At 38.4% G+C, this 24551-nt stretch overlaps 2 protein-coding genes across 2 annotated transcripts in view; both read right to left on the bottom strand.

Moving 5' to 3' along the window:
• Positions 1-24551, bottom strand: part of LOC109154495 — a 150136-nt gene that overhangs the window by 86989 nt on the left and 38596 nt on the right. Inside the window, exon 3 of the mRNA XM_019302250.1 lies at positions 9139-9312. Coding sequence (XP_019157795.1) covers positions 9139-9312 — 174 coding nt within the window. The remainder of the gene's footprint in view (positions 1-9138; positions 9313-24551) is intronic.
• LOC109154503 (dirigent protein 23-like) lies at positions 13676-24175 on the bottom strand. Its single transcript, XM_019302259.1, has 2 exons — positions 23493-24175; positions 13676-13688 (listed from the first exon to the last, which is right to left on the bottom strand). Exon 1 carries the CDS (start codon positions 24082-24084, stop codon positions 23500-23502), a length of 585 nt encoding a protein of 194 aa, XP_019157804.1. The 5' UTR covers positions 24085-24175; the 3' UTR covers positions 13676-13688; positions 23493-23499.

Here is a 24551-nt window from a genome sequence, read left to right as displayed (position 1 = left end):
GGTTGGCGGACCGGGTATGGAAAAGTGAGGGACTAGTTGATGGGGTGAGAACCCCGGCCCAAGAAAAGAGGCCCAGAAAGAATGCATGGGCCGGGTCCAGGACTCGGCCCAGGCCTGAAGAAGGAGGCCCAGCTCAGAGCCCGGAAGGACGGCCCAATGCCAAACGGGGACGAGGAGTTGACCCAGGTCCGGCCCAGGAGAAGACTCGGTCCAGAGAGCCGTTGAGGGAGCCTTCAGAGCAGTCAAGGCAAGGAGCCGTTGAGGCATTAAAAGGTCGGACTCGGTCCGCCAGTTACTAGCCAGAGAGAGCCGTTGGCAGAGTCCGTAACGTCGCCCAACGGCTCGACACATTGAATGTAATCTTTAAGTCGGCCGTCATGGGCCTTTAAGTCAGTAGAGGAGGAGCCACTATAAAGAGGGCTCCTCCACCCTTGTAAGAGGCAGATTGGAGAACCCGGAGAGGGAATAGAGAGCACTATTGAGCATCATACTTCACTAAAAATCTAGACTTTTTGTGAAAGGTGTATCCTCCAGCTTAAGGTTGTGTTGGACCTCCTTGGGCCCGAAAACCCAAAAACCATCATCTGCATTACATATTTTCAAATATAAAAAGATAGAAAAAAATGCAGGGTTTTTCATTACTTATAGACAAACACTTATAATGTCTTCTACCAATACTTCAAAACTGTACATAACACAAATACACCACATACTAAATTAGTGTTTATGCTAAATAAAAAAAAAAATTGTAGTTCATAAGACTTTATTAAACAAAGTGAACTTAAAAGAATAAAATTCTCACTTCTTCTTAGGTTAACTAATTAACAGAAATTGATTAGTGATAACCCAACAACAAAGGATCACAATCCAACACCAAGTGATTGTCAACACAAGTTGCCAATCTCATTAGGAAGGAACAAACCACACATACTAGCATTTCAACATCAAACTAGCATGCTTATCAAACGGGTAAACCAAAAGTAGTTCCAAAGAACATTCAAGACTCACATTAGCCCAACGAATCACAAAGTCGGACTCTTAGCACGATTCAAGACACCAAATCCTACATGGATTCCAAACATACCGTTCTAGACATACAAAAATCAAGAAGACTCACAAATAGCCCAATAAAACAACATCGGGAGGTCAAAACATCAATACCGAGTCAAAAGAATCACGGGGAACAAATCCCCGCCATCAATCATACACGTTCCCCGTGGGTGGGCCCACGGGTGGACAACCACCAGCGGTTCCGCCCGCGGGTACACAAACCCACAAGGCAAGTTCCCCGCGGGTGGGGCGGTGGGTAGGCCTCTGCCCGCCGTTCCGCCCGCGGGTATGTTCTCCTGTACAAAATAATCCCTTCAGGGATTTTCAACAACAAGGCCAAGTTCAAGTCCAAAACATCCAAAATCTCACACACAACAACAATATGACTTGAACCCAAGAAATAACCAAGCAATGGCATTCAAGAACCCTAAGAACAAGCTCTAAACATGCATCACCACAAGACAATGCATCAAATCTCACATTTCAACACAAGAATCACAAGTAGATGCCAAGAAATCATTAAGTAAGAAAATAGGTTTTGTAAAGCATGGGTTACCTTTGTAGCCTAATAACTTCTTCTTATCACCCTTAGAAAGCCTTTCCTAAAGCTCCTATTCCACACCAACTTCATACACAAATCAAAAGACAACAAAGATCTTATCTTTAGAAAAAGACACCTAAAGGGATGTTAAAAACATCAAAGGAACAAGGATCTTACCCTTCCCTATGCTCAAGATGAAGAAAGTAGGAATCTTGGAAGACAAACTTGCAAGACTTGGATGCTCCAATTCTAGCTTGGAGAAGAAGCTAAACCATTTTTAGAGAGAGACTAGAGGTTTTTGTGATTAGATTGAAGGGTGAATGAAATGAAAGAATATTGCTAGGTTAGCTTGAACCACAAACCTTAGGTAGAAAGACATTCCTACCCTTACTAATGTTGGAAAGACAAGGAAACAAGGGCACAACTCATGAAGCACAAGGTACAACCCTTTGACTTAAGTGACTAGTCAAAATCTAGTCCCTCGACTATTAAATTTCAGGATTTTTAGGAATAAATTAGCAAAGAGATTTGGATTAATTCTTCAATTAATCCTTGATTAGTGTTTGGATTTACGGGGTGTCACAATGTTGCTTGTTGTCCTTATTGACTTGTTGATTGTTGTTGATGGTTGGTCTTTGTTGAGAGTGTTATGATGAGTCTATTGATATTCCCTCTCTTGGTTTTAAAATGGTATATACTATATTCTTTTGTCTCAAATGGTTTTATTATATCTATATATTATGATACTTAACGCGTATTTGGTGGGTTACCAGCATCTTTGGCTGACGGGTGTTATCCCTATGTTTTTACAGGTTATGAGTAGCTTTTGGAGAGCGCTGATGAATGTCTAAAACTAATGCTTTTCCCTTGCACATTTTGGTATTTATACTGGTTAATCATTATATTATGGAGCCAATTTGGTAACTTATGGAATGATTGTTTGTGCTTAGGTGGCTTGACAAGAAAATGATGTTTTGAGCCAAACATTGAGTTATTTGATCAAGATTTCAAGTTATCATAGCATGAGATATTTTTTTGAGGCAAAATGAAGAAAAGAAGATTGAACAACACTCTTTCATGTGCCAAATACTTGTGCCTTGGTGGTCTTGATGATATAGGCAATTCAATGGAAAGGCAAAACAAAAGATAGTAAGGTGGCATTTCTCGTCCAGATTGGCGCTTTCTCCGTATTTTTATCATATCTCGGTCTATGAGTGTCCAAATCAAGTGATTTTTATATCACTGGAAAGCTAACTTCAAGGTCTACAACTTTGATGAAGACAGAAAATGCTAATTCAATATTTTTGTGGGTGAAAAATAGCCTAGAAGTCAAAACAGGTGCACAGATTTCGTCCGTGGCAACCAGGCAGTGTACCACAGGTGTGGCCACGGCCGTGGCCACTGGGCAGTACACACTGCAATGACTGCATTTCTGGCCACGGGTGAAGCCACGCCCGTGGCCACACCCGTGACCAGCCCTCTGTAACTTTTTGACCCTTTTAAGGGGATTTTTCCACCCCAGAACATATCTTTCATTTTATTTTTCATTTCCCTTTCATTTCTCTAGTTAGGGTTAGTTTAGAATAGCTTAGATTAGTGTAGATTTGTGGTTCCTTTCCATTTCCAAGCTCAAGAACATTGCAAATCTTGGATTTCAAAGCTTCAATAGAGAAGTTTTCTTATTATCTCTTCTCTTTACTTTTCATCTATGCTTTCAATTACTCCTTTAATATTGTGTATCTATTGTTATATTATGAGTAGCTAAGTGTTTTGGGACTAGGATTTGGTTTGATTTCTTGCTATTGATGCCTATTTGAGTTGTATTGCATAAAGGGGATTATTTGGGTGGTCTAGGGTTAGTTGTGTGAATTGGGTTTGTAGTGAAATTGTGTATAATTGTTGGATCCCAATTATATGCTTGATTTGGAGTGTGTTTTTTGCTACGAGAGTAGAGCTTGTACACTAGCCACACATTCACACACTTAATGCCCAATACGAGAGTATTTCGGGTATTAAGGAGAATTTATGCCTTGTGTTCTTGCATGGGCAACCTTGGGTTGAATTGCCACGAGAGTGGAGTTTAAGGTGAGGTTGCAAGTCCAAATAGTTACGAGAGTGGTATTTGGACACTTTTGTGCATCTCACTTGCTCCATGCCTTGTTTTAATTCTCTAATCCTTAGTACAATATTTGGCATATTAGCTTGAATCAACCAAGTTCTGGTCCTTTGTTTTATTTGTCTTATTTGTTATTAGCTTTTTCGTATCAAACCATCTCCTTATCGATAGGTCTAGCTTCTATAAGGATAGTTTTAGCTTGTGCTTAACTCCGCTTTGCATCAATTCCTAACATTACAAGAGTCACCTCCAGTGGAACGATATCTAAACTCTATACTGTAATTTGATACTTGATGGATGCGTGAAAAACGTTCATATCAAGCGCGCTAGTAGACCCTAGATAGTGTAGCTCTTCTTGTTTTCCCTTGCTTAGACTTATGGCATGTGTGCCTTATTTCCTATGACGTTGTTGTTGAGATTTTGGTTTAGACTTAGCCTATGCACCTATGTTGAGATAGGTATGGCATAGCACCTCCGTATTTAGACTTTGTTTCCGCTTTATCTTAACGGATGATTAGCTTGTTTTTCTTTAATTTAAGCTTTTAAATTTTGGTAAAAATCGAGGGTGTTACATCCGGCCAATATACAACTTGGACAGTTGGATGAAGATTAGACTCCTAGAAATAGTTAGGATCTCTGTATAATCTTGTTGATTACACCTTAGTCGATGCTAAACCGTTTCAATAGGCAAATTTTTATGTGGACTATAGTTCACACTAATTGTTCTACAATTGATCATGGTTCATATTACATTGTAAATTTTGATACAAAAATTTTGTACCTTCAATTAACACATTCAGTTTGTATACATGTAAACAAATAACTTGATAATTGCTAATATATTATATGATAACTACATGTATACAAACTATCAATTGCAGGTACAAAATGTGTCAACTATAGATATAGAATCTGATTTGATAATTGTTGACACATAATATGATAGCTACAGGTACAAAAATTATCAACTGCATGTGCAGAATGTGTCAACTATAGATACAGAATCTGAAGATTATTCTTGGACCATTGTCTACAATTCAAGGTAGACCCTGGTCCATGGTATAATTTGCCTAGTTCACACAACGCTGCGTGGGCCATAAAAAAATACGTTTTTAATATATTGAACATATTATTTGTATGGCGCAAATTTCCTGCGTGGACCAGGAAATTTCTACTTGGCGCAAAATACTGCAAATTATATCGTGCACCAGGGCGCACAATGCATTGTGCGTCCTGCCCCAAAACGACGTTGTTTTGTACTCTTTTTTTTTTTTTTTTTTTTTTTTTTGGAAATTCTGCTTCTCATGTATGATGTTAACTTCTTAAAAAAAAAATTTCCCATGTTTCGAATGTACATAATTGTATAATAAAATGTACATAATTATATAACATAATACACATACACTTTTCCCGTGTCAGATATTAACTTTAAAAAAAATTCTCATGTTTCGAATGTACATAATTGTATAATAGAATGTACATAATTGTATAACAGAATACACATACACTTTTTTTTGAAAGGATAATACACATAATCTAACAGAATACATAATACATAATACACATAAACTCTTAATATAATGCACATAAACTCTTAACATAATACACATAAACCCTTAACATAATACACATAAACTCTTAACTCTTAAAAAAAATCACTTGTTTTGAATGTACATAATTGTATAATAGAATATACATAATTGTATAATAGAATTTACATAATTATATAACAGAATACACATACTTACCATACACTCCATCGCGTCAATTCTCCATATAACTTAACAAAACGAGGTCGTTTTGGGAGGGTGAGGCACACATTGCTATGTGCGCCGTGGTGCACGGTATAACGATTGGCAAAATACTTTCTAGACTCTTTTTCACTTTGAAATTATTTTTAGAGAACCTACACTTATAAGTTGATATCCATAAAAATTTTGAGTTGAAAACTTATTCCAATAAACATGGAAAATTTCATTAAGTCCCTGACAGTGTGTTGTCCAGAAAAAAATTCTATCTGGAATAATTTTAGCGAAAAATTCAAAAAAATTACTTCTAGTCCTTGGATTGATATGAAAATTTTTGTGTATGTTCTTAACTTGCTGAATTTCATAACTGGAAAAATTTGTAATAAAATTCCTTACCAAATATTTCCAGTAAATTCCGTAATCTCGATCAATATATATTTTTTTTTTCTGCCAGTCCTAGTTTTCTTGTTTCCTTTGTCTATTCTTTTGGGAGTTTTGGCCCCAAGTTTATTATTTTACTAAGTCTTCCTCAAGACTAAATTACTTTTCAAATTTCTTGTTTTCACATAATATTAAATTAAATGACCTTAGAATTATGCTAATGACCTTGTGATTTAGTGGCACGAAGTGATTCTCTCATATGAGAGATCATAGATTTGAACCTTGGTGAAAATGATAACAAAGTCAGTACTCAAAAAAAAAAAAAAAAAAAAAAAAAAAAAAAAAAAACCTAAGAATTATTTTAGTAAGTCTTTCTCAAAACTAAATTACTTTCCAAATTTCTTGTTTTCGCATAGTATTAAATGACCTTGGAATTATTTTACTAAGTCTTTCCTCAAGACAATTTCTTTCCAAATTTATTGTTTTCATACTCTATTTATTCCTGTGGCCCCAAGTTTGATCTACCATTATTCAAGTTTAATTTACATTTTTAATATTATCATAATTGCTTAAAACTTGACTTCTGAATTGATTCTTTGGCATACACGCGCAGACGCACACACATACTTTTGTTAACCCTTATGTGAAATTATTATTAACAACTTATTTTTATTTGAAATTAAATTATTATTAACTACTAAGTATTTTTTTTATAATTATAACAATATTAATAATAAAATAATAATAATTACAAATAATTAATAATAACCCAACGATAACAATAAATTATAAAAATACTTTAAAACTTAAATAAATAACACAATATAGTTATGACCTTATACATTATTTTATATGTAATGAGCTAAGAGTAAATAGCTAATTTACAAGACAATATTCTATAACTAGCTAATTATCAGCTGGTCAAACTAGCTAACACAATCAGCTACCACTTATCAACTAACCAACATCAAATTGTAAAACACCCTTAATCATCTCATCTTGATTTTGAATCAGAAGTTTTACGGGCTCAACAGTGGCAGCTGCAGTCTTTGAAACAGTAGCAGAAACTGAGAAACTCCACCCATGCTTGAGAAAGTCAATAGCAAAGCTTGCAAATCCTTTCTCTGCAGACTGCATAAAAACTGTTGAAGCATTTGCACTTATCAATGACGGATCCTGGGAGGCTAGGCAAGACTGCTGTCCTGCACTCTACTACTTTCCATAAGCATAATGTCTATGATACACTACAGCCCTCTGCAACCAGCCATAGGATGTTTTAGCATATTGGGAAACACTTGAGCTTAGATAGATGAAGCTGGAAAGCAACCATCTGAGAAATAGTGGAGTACTAGCTTAGTGCACATATCAGCCATTGTGTTCTTTATTAAACTCTAGAAAAGCCAAGGTTCAGTATAGCACCTAAAGGATTAGTGGCACAGCATTCAATTGTCAATATTATTCTTATTATTAATATTTAACATAAAAAAGAAGAGTTGTAATATATGGTATGTCAATGAGATTTTCACTCGCGGATGAAACACCATTAATCTTTAGTGGATTTTTTACTTTCGATCATAGTAAACATTGGTGGGTGAGAATCCCATTGTCATGCCATAAGTGCAAAGTAGTATAGTAAAATAAGTAATCAGTGAAAAGAGTACGTTATATTGTACATATCACATTACAAAGAGTACAATGGGAAGAAAATACATAAAACCGGTTTTTAAACAAACCTAGAATGGTTCCAACACCAGAAGGAAGAAATACAAGTAGGTAGGGGAGAGAAGAGGAGCAAAATGAAGTCCTTCATCCACAGATCAGATGATCATTTGGGGGTGACCATCATTCTGATTACGGTCTTGCCAGATGATCTCAACACATCCAAACCGTGCATCAATCCTGAATCACACATCACGGTAATCCACTCATCTTCCTCATCTTGATACTTGATAGACATATTTTGTAGTGATATTTTGAACTTTGTTTCCAATTGCTCCTCCAAATATTTCATAGTTGAGGAGGATGAGAGCGGAAGCCTTATGGTATCATTTTTATAGGTTACCTTGACAGACATTGTGCTGTTACATTGGCTTGTATTTGAGGCTTGTAGAGGAGGCAAAGCAGGAGATGTTTGAATACCTTTATGTTTCTTAAAGGCTTGTACATGTTGTTTTTGGTTGAGAGAGCAATTGGGCATTTTTCCCTTATTGTGATTTGGCCATCTATTGATGCCAAAGTCCCAACATGCTCGCTTCAATGTAGATATGCTAACTGCACAATATAATATAATGGGAGATTAAAGAAAAGCAAATGTATCTATGAGAAAGTATATATTGAAGCAATAACCACCTATCTATCTATACACTAAGAAAATATTGAATACTACCACATCAAATCAAATATATGATAAAAGTGTAGTGTTAGCTCACCTTTTAAGAATTTTAGCAGCATCATCGCGACTCTTACCAAACAGTTGTTGAAGAACCTGGCGGTTAATTCCATGATCTTTCTCCCACCTGCACTTGCTGATACTGTCGGTTTTCTGTGAACTAGTGTTTTCACCTTTGGCATAAAGTGCTTGTGAACTGCAAACAGCATAATTCTTCAAGCTGTTCCCTATGGCATAAGTTCTTTTTAACCCAAGAACAACTACATTATTTGTTTCTTCATTTGTTGCACTGGATTTGGGAATTATATGGCATTCACATAGTGAGTTCAGTTGCATCATCCTGCATTCTGCTTCAGGTAGTGCTGGCAAAGCATTTCTCTTTATTAAGTTTACAGCAAGCGTCTCAAGGTTGACACTCTTTTCAAACTCTGCAGCAAGCCTCTCAAGGTTGTCTAGCAACTGCCTTTCCAAATTATTCCGACGCTGAAGTTCTAGGGACACCTTTTCCAAGCATTTTACAATTGGTTGCAAAGTGTTGGAAGTATCCCCAAACTGCTTTTCCAGAAATTCAAGCACGGCGCTACTGTGCACACCACATTGACCACTTCTTGGTGAAAGAGTAACTGATTTTTGTTCAATCCACGCTCCCCTGATCCCTACTTCAACTTCTATTAAACTCAAGGTAGTATACTTACATTTCAAGAAAAGATTAACATTTGAATGCGCCACTGGCAATCCTTTTTCCATTGCCTGTACATCAATATTCCACCAAAGCTCCTGGTGGGGGAAAAGTTCAGAATCCACAGCATTCCATGAAACCGTCATCTTCATTATTATTTCCGTATTAAGAAACTCATGACCCACACTATACGCTCCATCATCCCAAAATCTATATGGGTCATCAACTTCTTCTATACACGGCTGCTGCTTCCAAGTTGGCCGCATCATCATTCCCTTCCTATTCTCCAACTCTTGAGACTCACTATGATCTGCAAAATTCCACAATCTAAATGGATCGGAATCACCGGATGGCGGGGAAAAGTAGTTCATCCTTGGGGGGCTCATGCTCATCATCATTCCTCCCCCCATCCCCATGTCGGCGTGGAAATTGGGGCTTAGGAACAACGCTTCTTCACCAGAAAAGTTCATCCATGGCCTTGGGGGGCTCATCATCATTCCTGACAGCAAAACGCAGTCTGTATTAAGAGAGTGATTATGAGAATCTGTTTGTAGATGATGGACAACAATAGTGGTCTCAGCTTCTTCACTCATTTCCGACTCCGTCAACGCCACCGCAGCAGCAGCATTCTCGGCAGTCGTAACAGGGTTGCAGGTGAGAGCGCCATGGTTGAACAACGACCTCGTGGGAGAGGGAGAGGAAGCATATGGTGGCGGTTGAGCTTGTTCCGGAGATGCCAAATTTTCAGCTGAGGGGTCAATAAACAATGATGCATCATCAGTCTCAACAAGTCTCATTGGTGCTGTGAGAGATTGATTTGGTTGAAAATGTAATAATGTTTTATTTCGGCTTTGCTTGGGATCTTTGTTGACTTGTGGATTAGATTAGCGTCGAGTCGGCCATCTATATATAATAAGGAATTATTTAGGATGAATCTATTATATAATAAGGAATAAGGAATTATTAACGATGAACCTTTTGTTTTATTTGACAACCCCCTTTGAACCTTTTGAACCTTAAACCTTTCGGTCCTTCTATACCAACAAGGCAACAACTCAACCTCAATCACCATCACCCTATATTTACTCAAACGTTATATCGTGCACCAGGGCGCACATAGCAATGTGCGACACCTCTCAAAATCAGGTCGTTTTTGTTCATTTGTGTGGAGAATTAACGCGACAAAAATGTATGTGTATTCAGTTATAAAATTTTGTGTTTTCAGGTATAAAAGTCTATACATTCGAAACAGGGGATTTTTATCATTTTAAAAAAGATTATGTGTTTTCAGGTATAAAATTCTGTATTTTCAAGTATAAAATCTTGTGTTTTCTATTATATAATTCTGTACATTCGAAACATGGGAAAATTTCAGTTATAAAATTCTGTATTTTTAGGTACAAAATTCTGTGTTTTCTATTATATAATTCTGTACATTCGAAACATGAGCATTTTCGGTTATAAAAATTCTGGGTCCGTTTACTAACTTAAAACTATTCTCTGTTTTCTGTTTCTGTTTTCTAATTTTTCAGTTTTCATTCTCTGTTTTCTGTTTAGAAAACTTGTTTACCAACAGAAAACTGTTCTCTGTTTTCTAATTTTTCAGTTTTCACCTAAAATTTAGTTTAGATAATATTAATATTTTTTGAGATAATATTAACAATATTTTTTTTGGATATATTCATTTGAATGACATGTATATGAATATATAACCTTTACTTTGAATTCTAATATATGTGTGATTTCTATATCCGATATCTGGACCGAACTTGTATTATGATGTAACATAATCAAAAATATTCGAACTAATAATCTTTTGAGTTCAATCAAAATCTAAAACATTATATAGAGTTTAATTCTTAATTTTGATTGATAGGATAATGGGGCTGGCATCCGACCCGGATCATCAACAGGTACTCGACCCGGCACCACGTGGAAACTCAACGGACAGAAGTCCAACGGGCAGAATACCAACGGGTAGCTTTACTAACACTTACTGCTACCATTGAAGTCACCATTGATGCCACCATTGATGAGAGAGAATTAAATGTCTCAGCTCCTCATTTATGTCCCACCATGTTACCGTTAGGGCTTAGTATAAACAGAAGCTCCCCCCAACTTGAAGGGACACATTATTGAATATAAAAAGGAATTCAAGTAATTAAGTCCAAGTGAATCCATTTATTTCCCAAATCTAGCTAACCTAACCCTGGATTCGTCTCTAGGAGAACTTCAAGAATCCCAATCTTGAACGTCCGGCAAAATGAGGATAAATAGAATGTCCCCCATAAATCATTAATTAGGCGTTCCGTAGCAGTAATTCCATTCATTTGAGGTTCTTCATGATTCATTATATTCCCATAATTTGTGCTTGCCCCATCACTCCGAACTCCATCATCCCTATTCTGGCTAGTATACAGGACGTAAAAAAGCTTTATGAGGTAAGCAACTCCGGTCCGTGTGGTGGGCCCATGATATACTCCTAGTCTCAAAAGGTTTGTTGATTTCATATTAGCGTATATATTATTTACTTCCTCGATCATCTCCCGGGTAAGTCTATTCACCGTTCCGCGGCAGTGAATTTAGGTTCTGCAGGAGCCTTAACCGGATCTGTCTATTCACCGTTCTGCGCCATTGAACTTCCTTTCTGTAGACTTCATTTTCTCCGCTGCAGAAGGAGAAGACAAAACGGGAACGGGAAGATGATTATCGGTTTTGCTACAGTAGACAAAACTAGAAGATGATCGATTACTAAAAGCGCGGAACAAAAAGTTGGGGCGAGGTTTTCTGCCCAAAAAAGTGGGATTGTAGGAAAGCTATTATTATAGACGGAAAGGCGAACTCAAAACTCTTAGTCGGCCCTATACTCTATTCCTTACTTCGTTACTCTGGAATAAAGGGCCTGAGGCTCAGTTTTCTTATGACACTTAGCACTCAATGGATTCATATTTCCCTCTAAGGGGTTCTATGAATGTATAGTGGATTTTCTGTTCTGTAGCAGCCTACATATTATTGATTTATGCCCGTGATCATAGTATCACTCCCCGTTGCCTTACCCATGGGATGTTATCCTCTCTGCAAGAATCCTCTGCGCGAGTCACAACTCTACCGCTTATATTGGAACACAGAGACCGGCTTTTGGGATCTTCTTTCCGGGGAGTGTCTTTATTCCCTCTAAAGGGTGGCAGATATATGTGGGGGATTTTTTATATTTGATGAAATCTCAAAGAGTCCAACGATTCTTCGTATTCCTCAGTAAATACATATATATCTTCAGTATATCTGAGTACAGGGGCGATGCACTACCAGACACAAATAACATTAGGGATTTTTCCAGCTTCATCCATGATAATAATTTGCTTGATTTGCCTATAACGGGGAGTCTATACACCTGGCATGGGAGGCGAACCACGGGTGCAGTCTGGAAAAGGCTCGACCGTTTTCTCTTGAACTCCCATTGTCGCGATTCTTTTACTGAGGTGCAAATTCAAGTGCTCGCTCGAACGACCTCGAACCATGCTCCACTAGTGTTTACTGCTACAAATAACAGTATGTCTTGCCCGAAACAATTTAGATTTCAACGCATGTGGCTATCACATCCAGATTTTAAGCGGGTTATTCGCCAAAATTGGTCTTTGCCGGCTGATGGTGGCGGCATGAGGGCCCTTGCATACAAACTGAAGCGTCTAAAAACAGCTTTGAAAGTGTGAAATAAAGAAATCTTTGGAAATGTTTTTGACCGTGTGAAGGATTTATAGGCCGGGGTGGCAGCGGCTGAACACACTTACGCTAGCAATCCATCCGAGGAGTCGCGAGCTTCGCTCCATGCTCTCCAAGCTGATCTGCTTATGGCACTTAAACATGAGGAGTGTTTTTGGAGGCAAAAGGCAAGGATCAAGTGGTTGCGAGAGGGGGACGCTAACACTCGATACTTCCACGCAGTGGTTAAGGACAGACATCGCCGCTAAAGAATATCCAGTGTGAATAATTCAGAAGGTCTTTTACTTACCACCCAGGAAGACATACAGCAGGAGGCAGTAAATTTCTATACGACCCTCTTTTCGGCCGAGGACTGTCCGGGTCATCCGCCCTTGTGGACTGCCTCTCTTCGGGGTTGGCTGATCGTGAAGCACAATCTCTCCTAGCGCCTCTCTCCCGCGAAGAGGTAAAAGAAGCGGTTTGGAAACTGGACCCGGACAGCGCAACGGGACCGGATGGTTTTTCAGGTGCTTTTTACAGAGACTATTGGGACCTGGTTCACGAAGATGTTTTTTGGGCAGTGCAGGATTTTTTTGTTGGTGTCCCGGTTCCCCGAGCAATAGCAAGTGCACAAATAGTCCTAATCCCGAAGAAGTCAAATCCGGACTCCTTTGCTGATTACAGGCCTATTTGCCTGTGCACTTTCATCAGTAAAGTTTTCACAAGGGTAATCTCTTCTAGGCTGGCTATCGTCCTTCCGAATTTGATTTCCAGGGAGCAAGCGGGTTTTGTGCAAGGCCGCAATATTCAGGATAACATCTTATTGGCCTTGGAATTAATGCAATATCTTGACAAGAAATGCCGGGGTTTAAATATTGTTGTTAAGTTGGATATGATGAAGGCTTTCGACAGGGTATCCTAGCCTTTTTTGCAAGCTGTCTTATTTAATCTGGGCTTCCCAGCAATGTTTGTGAATGTGGTAATGCGTAATCTGGAAGCAACAATGCTATCGGTTTTGGTTAATGGGGTGAGTTGTGGATTCTTTCAACCGACTAGAGGCGTCAAGCAAGGCGACCCGCTATCTCCTCTCTTATTTATTCTGGCCTCGGAGGCTCTATCGCGCTCCCTAATTTTAAAGATGGGAGTAGGGTTGTTGTCTCCTTATGCCACGCACCCAGACTGCCCCGTAATCACCCACCTTGCTTTTGCCGACGACATAGTCATTTTTGTCAATGGCTCATCGGCCTCCCTAAAGGCCTTTGCAAATGTTCTTGATCTTTATCAACAAGGATCAGGACAAAAAATTAATTTCTATAAGAGCTTTTTTGTTACTTCCAGGAGATGCCCAACTGCTAGGGCCAGTAATATGTCGAGAATTCTGGGAATGCAACAATCCTTGTTGTCGTTCCGGTATCTTGGTGTCAGCCTTTTTAAAGGAAGGAATCGGCCTCTCTATTATCAACATCTCCTTGAAAAGGTCGACACGGGTCTCCAGAGCTGGCAGAGAAAGCTGTTATCGCTGGGAGGCTGGCTAATTTTGATTCGTCATATTTTGTCTTCAATCCTGTTGTTTACTATTGCGTCGGTTCTCTTGCCTAGACAGACAGAACGCTCTCTTGAAACAAAATTTGCAAATTTCTTCTGGGGAATGGACAATGGTAAGCCAAAGCGTCACTAGGCTTCCTGGAGGAAGCTATGTTATCCTGAGGATGAGGGGGGCCTAGGAATTCGTTCAATCGACACAATCCAGAAGGCTGCCTTCGCGAAGCTGTTGTTCAATTTGCTTCTAGGGCGGTCTTTGTGGTGTGATTTTTTGGAGTCCTTGTACCTTAATCGTCCTAGTTTGGCTCCCTCACTCACTTGGAAGAGGATGCAGCAGGCACATGACTTTGTGGATATTAACGTTGTTTACAAAGGTAATTTGGTGGTCTGGTCGCTGGCTCCTTATGGTGATTTTACTAATGCATCGGCATATGAAGCCCTCAGGCCGAAGGCAGGCAGAAGCTTATCGGCGCGCTGCATTTGGGGAGAAGGGGTGCCCTAAAAAATCTCAATCTTCATGTGGCGGCTCCTACGCCAATTTTTGCCTTTCTCAGATGTCATTCAAAATTTTGGTGTCTGCCTTCCTTCCATCTGTCCTCTTTGTTCAAATGCCTCAGCGGATCTTAGTCACCGTTTGCTCGCATGCCCAGTTGCCCAGCAGGTTTGGAGACACTTTCGCAATCTTTTTAGTTTGGGGAATCCTACTGCTGATTCAATAAGAGTTGAATGTCATTCTTGGTGGCTATTCGCGGTTCCGGGATCAGCGACGGCTTGGTGCGCAAACTTAATACCGAGCCTTGCACTATGGACCTTATGGTGCTCTTACAACCAGGGCCGTCATGATTGCCGAGCTCCACATGTATTAGAAATCATTAGGCGTGTTAAACGCGACTTGCTGGCTATCTCCACCACCCATAAGCTTAAGCGATCAAGTTCGAGCGACGATCCTCTTCTGGCGATGGGTCTGGTGGCGTGTTTTACGCCATCGCCGAGATTGCTTTCGATATGGGTTAAATGGTTAACCCCGACTGCCGGCCGATTGAAGCTTAACACTGATGCGGCTTTCACGACGGATGCTTCTGCCGGTGAGGCGTGCTTACGAGACTCTCGGGGCATTCTTCAAATTGGCTTATGCTTCCGCCTTGATGCTGCCTTGGCTTTGGAAGCTGAGACTGTCTCACTGCGTTTAGCTTTGCAATGATGTGAGACGTTTGCTAAATACCCGTTCATGGTTGAAGTAGACTCGCTGGCCCTCGCCAATTTAGTGTTGGGGGAGCAAACAAGGATTCCATGGAGGATAAAAGACGAGATTCTTTCTATTCGATCTAGCCTTGCTACTAGGGACTCCACGATAGGACATGTCTATCGGGAAGCCAACCAGGTGGCAGATGCTTTAGCGACAGCTGGTTTGAGTTTTCCATCTTCCAGAATTTTTTATGACGCTAGCTCTTTGCCCGAAAATGCCAGGTTAGCAGTTTTGTATGATCAAAGGGGCTTTGCCTCTCATCGAGCTGTTCGTAGGCAATAAAATCTGTTTTCGTTTAAAAAATAATAATAAAAAGGAATATTCAAAATCCAAATTTAGAAATCCTTTATTCGTGATTCGCGAGGAGCTAGATGAGAAGAAACTCTCACGTCCGGTTCTGTAGTAGAGATGGAATTCAGAAAAAACCATCAACTATAACCCCAAAAGAACCAGATTCCGTAAACAACATAGAAGAAGAATGAAGGGAATATCTTATCGAGGTAATCATATTTGTTTCGATAAATATGCTCTTCAAGCACTTGAACCTGCTTGGACCACATCTAGACAAATAGAAGCAGGTCGACGAGCAATGACACGAAATGCACGTCGTGGGGAAAAAATATGGGTACGTATATTTCCAGACAAACCAGTTACTGTACGACCCGCGGAAACACGTATGAGTTCGGGAAAAGGATCCCCTTAATATTGGGTAGCTGTTGTGAAACCTGATCGAATACTTTATTAAATGGGTGGAGTAACAGAAAATATAGCCAGAAGTGATATTTCAATAGCAGCATCCAAAATGCCTATACGAACTCAATTAATTATTTCGGATATAGAAGAAAAATGTAGAACCAACCGAAAGGAATATTAGGAATGAAACAAAAATGCAGGTTTCTTTTTGTGTTTGTGGACAAAAAAGATTTCTTTTTTTCTTCGCCCTTTGCATTTTAAAGAAAAGAGTAAAAAAAATGATATGATTCAACCTCAGACCCATTTCAATGTAGCGGATAACAACGGGGCTCGAGAATTGATGTGTATTCGAATCATAGGAGCTAGCAATCGCCGATATGCTCATATTGGTGACATTATTGTTGCTGTTATCAAAGAAGGCCAGAAGCAGTACCTAATATGCATCTAGAAAGATCCGAAATAGTAATTGTGCGTACCTGTAAAGAACTCAAACGTGACAACGGGATGATAATACGATATGATGAAAATGCCGCAGTTGTTATTAACAAGAAGGAAATCCAAAAGGAACTAGAATTTTGGGTGCAATCGCAGGGAAGTTGAGACAATGAAATTTGACTAAAATAGTTTCATTAGCTCCCGAGGTATTTGATGAGGACGTTTTTCATGCATTCATCAAGTATCAAATTACAGTATAGAGTTTAGATATCGTTCCACAGGAGATGGCTCTTGTAATGTTAGGAATTGATGTAAAGTGGAGTTAAGCACAAGCTAAAACTACCCTTTTAGAAGCTAGACCTATCGATAAGGAGTTGGTTTGATATGATTAAGCTAATAACAAATAAGACAAGTAAAACAAAGGACCGGGACTTGGTTGATTCAAGCTAAGATGCCAAATATTGTACTCAAGATTAGAGAATTAAACAAGGCATAGGGTAAGTGAGATGCACAAAAGTGTCCAAATACCACTCTCGTAGCTATTTGGACTTGCAACCTAACCTTAAACTCCACTCTCGTGGCAATTCAACCCAAGGTTGCCCAAGTAAGAACACAAGGCAATAAATTCTCCTTAATACCCGAAATACTCTCGTAATGGGCATTAAGCATGTGAATGTGTGGCTAGTGTACAAGCTCTACTCTTGTAGCAACAAACACACTCCAAATCAAGCATATAATTGGGATCCAACAATTATACACAATTTCACAACAAACCCAATTCACACATCAAACCCTAGATCTCCCATATAATCCCCTTTATGCAATACAACTCAAATAGGCATCAATAGCAAGAAATCAAACCAAATCCAAGTCCTAAAACACTTAGCTACTCATAATATAACAATAGATACACAATATTAAAAGAGTAATTGAAAGCATAGATGAAAAGTAAAGAGAAGAGATAAATAGAAAACTTCTCTATTGAAGTCTTGAAATCCAAGAGTTGCAATGTTCTTGAGCTTGGAAATGGAAAGGAACCACAAATCTACACTAATCTAAGCTATTCTAAACTAACCCTAACTAGAGAAATGAAAGGGAAATATAAGATAAGTTTTGGGGTGGAAAAATCCTCTTAAAAGGAGTCAAAACGCGCTGCAAAAAGTTGCAGAGGGCTGGCCACGGGTGTGGCCATGCCCTTGGCAGGGCACACTGCCCAGTGGCCACGGGTGTGGCCACGGCCGTAGCCAGACCCGTGGCCACAGGCAGTGTGCACTAAGGTCGTCTTCTAGGCCAGTTTTCACCCTCAAAACTTTTGAATTAGCGTTTGTGGTCTTCATTAAAGTTGTAGCTCTTCAAGTTAGCTTTCCAATGACATAAAAAACACTTAATTTGGACACTCCTACACAGAGATATGGCCAAAATACGGAGACTGCGCCAATCTGGGTGAGAAATGCCACCTTACTATCTTTTGCTTTGCCTTTGCATTGAATTGCCTATATCATCAAGACCACTAAAGCACAAATATTTGGCACATGGAAGAGTGTTGTTCAATCTTCTTTTCTTCATTTTTCCTCACAAAAATATCCTCATGCTATGATGACTTGAAATCTTGATCAAATAACTCAATGTTTGGCTCAAAACATCATTTTCTTGTCAAGTCACCTAAGCACAAACAATCATTCCATAAGTTACCAAATTGGCTCCATAATATAATGATTAACCAGTAAAAATACCAAAATGTGCAAGGAAAAAGCATTAGTTTTAGACATTTATCAGTATCCTAAAATGAAATCGTGATATGTTTATAGTGGAGTATTTGAATGAAATAGATTAAGAATTTAGTATAATGTGTCTCACGCATATACCTTTCTTTAATAATATAATGAATATTCATAGAAAAATAATTAAAAAAAACACGTTGATAGTATAAAATTTTTTTGCTCCAATAATTATAGTTCATCATGGGTAGCGACACTATTGCTGAGATAAGAACTTCTATACAAAATGCTAATATGGATCGAAAAAGAGTGGTTCGAAAAGCATCCACTAATATTACCGAAAATATTGTAAGAATACTTTTACGAGAAGGTTTTATTGAAAACGTGAGAAAACATCGAGAAAACAACAATTTTTTTTTTTGTTTGAACCCTGCGACATAGAAGGATTAGGAAAAGACCCTATAGAAATATTTCAAATTGAAAACGGATCAGTCGACCCGGTCTACGAATTTATTCTAACTATCAACGAATCCCTATAATTTTAGGTGGGATGGGGGTGTAATTCTTTCTACTTCGCGAGGTATAATGACAGACCGAGAGGCTCGACTAGAAGGAATCGGTGGAGAAATTTGGTGTTATATATGGTAAGATTTTGAATATCCAAATTGGATCCAAAACTTCCTATTTGTGCAAATTTGGGAAAAAATGGTCGGGTTGTCTAATATCGTTCTACCTCCATTAGTTGATACTTCAAGGTAACTTACTGTACCTGGGATGAAAGAACCAAAAGGCTCCTTTCAAATTAGCATTCTGTTGCCTCAAGGCTCCTCATGTGAAGTTTAATTTCTTTATTTTTTATATTACCATGGGTGTTTTGGAGAAAATATATTGCAAACGTTTCAAATTGCAGGTTTTGCAAAAATAGAGACCTTTTGGCATTTTGACATGGTCAAAACGTTAAAAAAATAAAAATAAAAATATTCAAAAAATTGGTGGATTCGTCATTTACCAAACATGGCCAATATATTATTTCTCACTTTCCTATTCCCAATACAATTTTAGATTAAAATTACTAATCGTAATAATACAGTGCATATATTTCCCACAATGCAGTTTAACTGCATCACCTAGATAGTCGTAATTCCTACACACAGCGTTCTCACTCACTCATCCACTTCTCAAACACTCACTCATTCACTTCTCTCTATTGTTGATGTTATTTGATGTGTTAATTTTACTGTTATCTTAAATTACGTATGGATAACAAATGTGAACAAACTAAACTATTGGCCAATAAAAGAGTGTTAATCAAAGGAAACTACTACATGGACTCCCACTTCTTAGTCCCAATTTAACTAAACTTATACTCCGTACTAAATAAAAAAATATTGGTAAATGATATTTGTTCGGGTACTCCTGTAACACCCCTAATTTTCAGCATAATTTAAAACATTTAAAGCTTACGAGATCAAGCCGAATCTATCATTAAAATACCAAACAGAGCAGAACTAAACACAAGTGTCGGGGTGATATGCCAAATCTAGGCTAGAGAATCTAGATGCACATGCTGCTAACTAACTAAGAATAATTCATAAATAATGTCTGAATACAAAAGCAGCTCACAGGACAGTACCTAAAACTAGCTGCCATCTAAACTAGGAACCGCAACTCCGACTAGCGCGCTCACGAGCCAACTAATCTGTACCTGAAAAACATGCGGTATTACAACCGTTAGCGAATAATGCTAAGCAACCCACTCCCACCCGTTGAGTACAATAAGTATAGATATAAGAAAACCGTTTTGAGACTTGGGAATACATAATATAGTCCTACCAACTCTAGCTTTAAAACCAGGAATCAGACTCAAGGCATATCAATAGACTCAACACAACACGAAGCATAAAGCCACAGCATGCAATACAAAACAAGGTAACAAGAATAACAAGTCACAGCCAGGCCACACAACAAGACACGCCCGGGTTCCAACCTTATACCAAGTTCCCATCTTTACGCATCTCCATCCTTATATCAGTTCCAACATGTACCTCCAAGCCACCCTTATAACACCATCCATATCCCTCCGGAGCAGCGCATGCTCCCCTCCAACAAAACCTCCAACAATCCACCAACAAATTAGCACTCGCAGTGGCAAACATAGCTTGACCTGTGCCTATAGCACAATAATCAAGTGGTCTGTGCTTATAGTACATTAACCGGGCATTCGCAATGCCAAACATAACATGATCCGGCCTATAGCACGGTAATCATGCGATCTGTGCCTATAACACAATGATCAATGCACTCGCAGTGCGTCAAACCACCAACAAATCTTTTCCACCAATAACACATCTTTTCAATGCCATGGGCAAAGCATAACAATCAATACTCAATCAGCAACTACATCGCGGGGTAGCCGGGAACGGGCACAACATGCGATAACAACACGGGATATCAACTACAACATGCAACCTACGGGAAATAACGTAAACCACAAGATACGAATTTAGACCACATGCTTAGACACAACTCACAAATCATGTTATGGCACCTAAAAAATCATGTGAGACTCATACACGTCAAACGAGACACAACGAGGCACGGGGTTCGACCCGTGGAGACCGAACGACCCCGCACCAGCACGTACCCGCGGGGGTACAGTGGGAGGAAAACCTCCCGCCGGCGGAACCACGCCGTTCTAGCAGGTGGACCGGCGGGTGGCCGTCCACCCGCTAGCGACTGCGTATGTTCCAGCGGGTGGACCGGTGGGTGGCCGTCCACCCGCTGGAACAACCCCCTTCTTCCGGTGGGTGGTCAGGTGGGGGTTCGTCCCCCCACTGACATGTGCCAGAGTATTGTGCTTAATATGCGTGAGATTTGTGCTTAATATGCGTGAGTAATAAGAGAATTTTCAACAATCTGGAAACATTAATCCGAGGAACCTCTTGCAGACCAATCACCAGTAGATCAAAATTCTCTGTTTCTTTCCACTTGTTTTTCTATGTCCTCCATAATCACCTTCACCATAGCAGAATAAACCAATTAATAAATAAATAAATAAACAAATCTGACATGATGGAATTGAAGCAAACAACAGAAGTTCCAGATTCTCGCACCAAGATCGGTCTGCATAGACCATTGATAATGATAGAATTTGTGTATTCACTTTGGGAAGCTTTTATTTCATTGTAAACATCAGTAAAGCAGAGCAACACACTATTCACTTTGGGAAGCAGTGCTGGGGATGGAGAAGAAGCTGATAACCATATTTTCTGCTGCATTTTACACATTCACGCACATTAATTACAAATCTCAGGCACATTAGACACAACACTCGCGCACATTAAGTACAAATCTCACGCACATTAATAACCGCACAACCGCACGAGAACCTTTCACTATATATATATATATATATATATATATATATATATATATATATATATATATATATATATATATATGTTCTAGAAATTCGTTAATGTTAGTTGGCATTGTTGTTTATTTGGAATAATGAGTTAATGTTAGTTAGGATATAGTTGTTTAACAATTTTATTCGCATTTGATATAACATTGTATTTGAACATTTTTTAATTCATTTTACTTTTGTTTTTTCGTCCCACTCAACATAAATCTTGGCTCCGCTACTATATATATATATATATATATATATATATATATATATATATATATATATTCCATATATTTCTTACGTTTCATTTTACATTTTACATATTATATAACATATAAGAATAGAATAATATTAATAATATAATGGGGATAGTAATTTACCGAAAATCATAGTAATAATAATAATTATTATTATATTATACTAATAATCATAAGAATATAATAATAATAACATTAATAGGACAGCTTAAAAACAAATATAAGAAAACATAATATATTTACTAATTATACCTTAAACAATTTGATAATGTATAGTACGATTTCTTTTCATTTCAATAGTTTATGCTATAATAATGTATTAATACTCCGTATATTACAGTAATATAGTAACCGTGTTATGGGATATTACTACTTACTAATTATTCGTATGACTAATTACTACGGACTAATGACTAATATTACTAACACTTTACTCCATCATGACACCTTTGCCCCTTAGATTTAGTTTTGACCTCTCCTTAATTGAACCCGGGATTGAATGGCTTGTTGCATGTAAAAACTTGCATATTCCAAAAGCTAAGAACCATTTATATTGGCCCTGTTTGGTAAAAAATTGGCCTATAGGCCAATTTTGGCTTATTTGACCACTATTAATTGTTTGATTTAGGCCCTATTTGGTAAAAAATTGGCCTATAGGTCAATTTTGGCTTATTTGACAACTATTAATTGTTTGATTTAGTTAAAATATCAATATAAATGTTTGGTTAATTAGTTTTTTGCAACTCCAAAAGGCTAAAATTCAAAAAGCTAAGCTACTCCAAACAACTTTATCAATTAGCTTTTTAATAAAAGAAATTATATCAAACAGCTATCAGCCAACAACTAATTTACCAAACACTTTTCTACAATCAGCTAATGTTATCAACTATTTATACCCTCTAATTAACACAATCAGCTAACAGCTAACAACCATTTTACCAAACATGACCTTAGTTAAAATATCAATATAAATGTTTGGTTAATTAGCTTTTTGCAACTCCAAAAGACTAAAATTCAAAAAGTTACTCCAAGCAACTTTTTCAATTAACTTTTTTAGAAAAGAAATTATACCAAACAGCTATCAGCTAATTTACCAAACATTTTTCTACAATCAGCTAATGTTATCAACTATTTATACTCTCTAATTAACACAATCAGCTAACTGCTAACCGCTATCAGCTAATAGCCATTATACAATAACGGGTAGGCGTTTCAGTATGTAGTTGGTAACTTGAGGTTTGAATTTTGAACTTTTGACTTATAAGAAAGACTGGAGTGATCCTCAGAATTTGATAGGTTATTGTCAGTTTCTGTTCCTTCTTTCTTATAGTTGAACATGATGATTTGTGTGTATGTGATTAGTTTACACAATGTAAATGTTTTATAGCAAAGGGACACATGAGGAAATGATACAACTTTATTAATGAAAATACTGAAGAATTATTTGGATATAGATATACAGACTTGATCTGTAACAGGACGTACTCTATCGACTGATCTGTGGATTTGGGAAAGCTTTATTATGTTGAAAAAGGGCTTCCCAGAAATCCCAGGTGGTTAGGCGTACAGGGCTATGAAGGTACCCTCACTCTCTCTCTAGTTAGAGCTCTTGGGAGCAGCATAGGAAGGCCAATACAGGTGAAGATCTGCACGGTAAATAACTGTTAGCCCCTCCAGGCTCACCAGTGTTGACTTTGCATAGCCTTTAGCAAACAAGAAATCTCCAGTGCCTCCTACAATTGGGTGATCAGATGGCACTGAAACGTGTGTGGCTCCAACGATGGAAACGGTGCCTTTATAGTTGGGTAAGTTGAGGTTGAATATGCAGGTGGTGATGCCAGCCGAGCCATCGAAACGAGAAGTGATGAAAGTTCCTTCCCCTTCACCAACCACCTCCGAATCCGGATCTTCTGTAGCAGTGAAAGTATCATGGAACACAACCAAGGAGCCAAAAGGAGTGCCAAATGGAACAAGATCAACTGTGCCTAGCAATCCATCGGTTACGAGGTACGCTGTTTTGTTCAACGTCTCGTGCTGATAAAAAGTGAGGTGCACATATTTGGGTTCGTAGAGACTATTGATAGTCGATTGATGAGAATCACAGCTTGCCTGATATGGAATTAGGACAGCCGGAAGGAGGAGGAGAAGAAGGAGAGCATGATTTTTCCCAGAGAAAGCCATTGAAGTTTGAGGAATATAATAACACAGAATTAGTAGCTCAGGTTTCAGTGAGAGAGTGTGAGGGGTTGAGGAGCTAAAGTAGTGACAATTTATAGGGATGAAAAGCCAGCCACCATGGTCACCTAAATCTCGTCAGGCTCAGCAGACATTTGAGTAGAAAAAATTAAAAGGCTGGCGTTCAGTCGGCTGGTGGAAGCAGGATGGGGCTTTGGTATATTGTTTTTTAAAACTTACTGAGAGCAGCCTCTCTTGACTCTAGCGATGGTCAATAAACTATTCCTTGTCCAGGGGATGCTCATATTGACCCAGGGGATGCTCATATTGACCAAACTACCTAGGCTAAACTGTAACCAAAAAAAAAAAAAAAAAAAACACAAATGACTGACTTGATTGGTATGATACAAAGTTTTAAAAGCATTGAATTATTAAGGGTGTGTCTGGTTCATAGGTTTTACACACCAACAATA

The sequence above is a fragment of the Ipomoea nil genome, unplaced genomic scaffold (assembly GCF_001879475.1).
Source record: "Ipomoea nil cultivar Tokyo-kokei standard unplaced genomic scaffold, Asagao_1.1 scaffold2647, whole genome shotgun sequence".
Taxonomy (NCBI): Eukaryota; Viridiplantae; Streptophyta; class Magnoliopsida; order Solanales; family Convolvulaceae; genus Ipomoea; species Ipomoea nil.
This window is presented reverse-complemented; position numbering and strand designations above follow the sequence as displayed.

Excerpts from the sequence above, each read along its gene's own strand:
- LOC109154503 (XM_019302259.1), bottom strand. The coding sequence starts at position 24,084 with ATGGCTTTCTCTGGGAAAAATCATGCTCTCCTTCTTCTCCTCCTCCTT.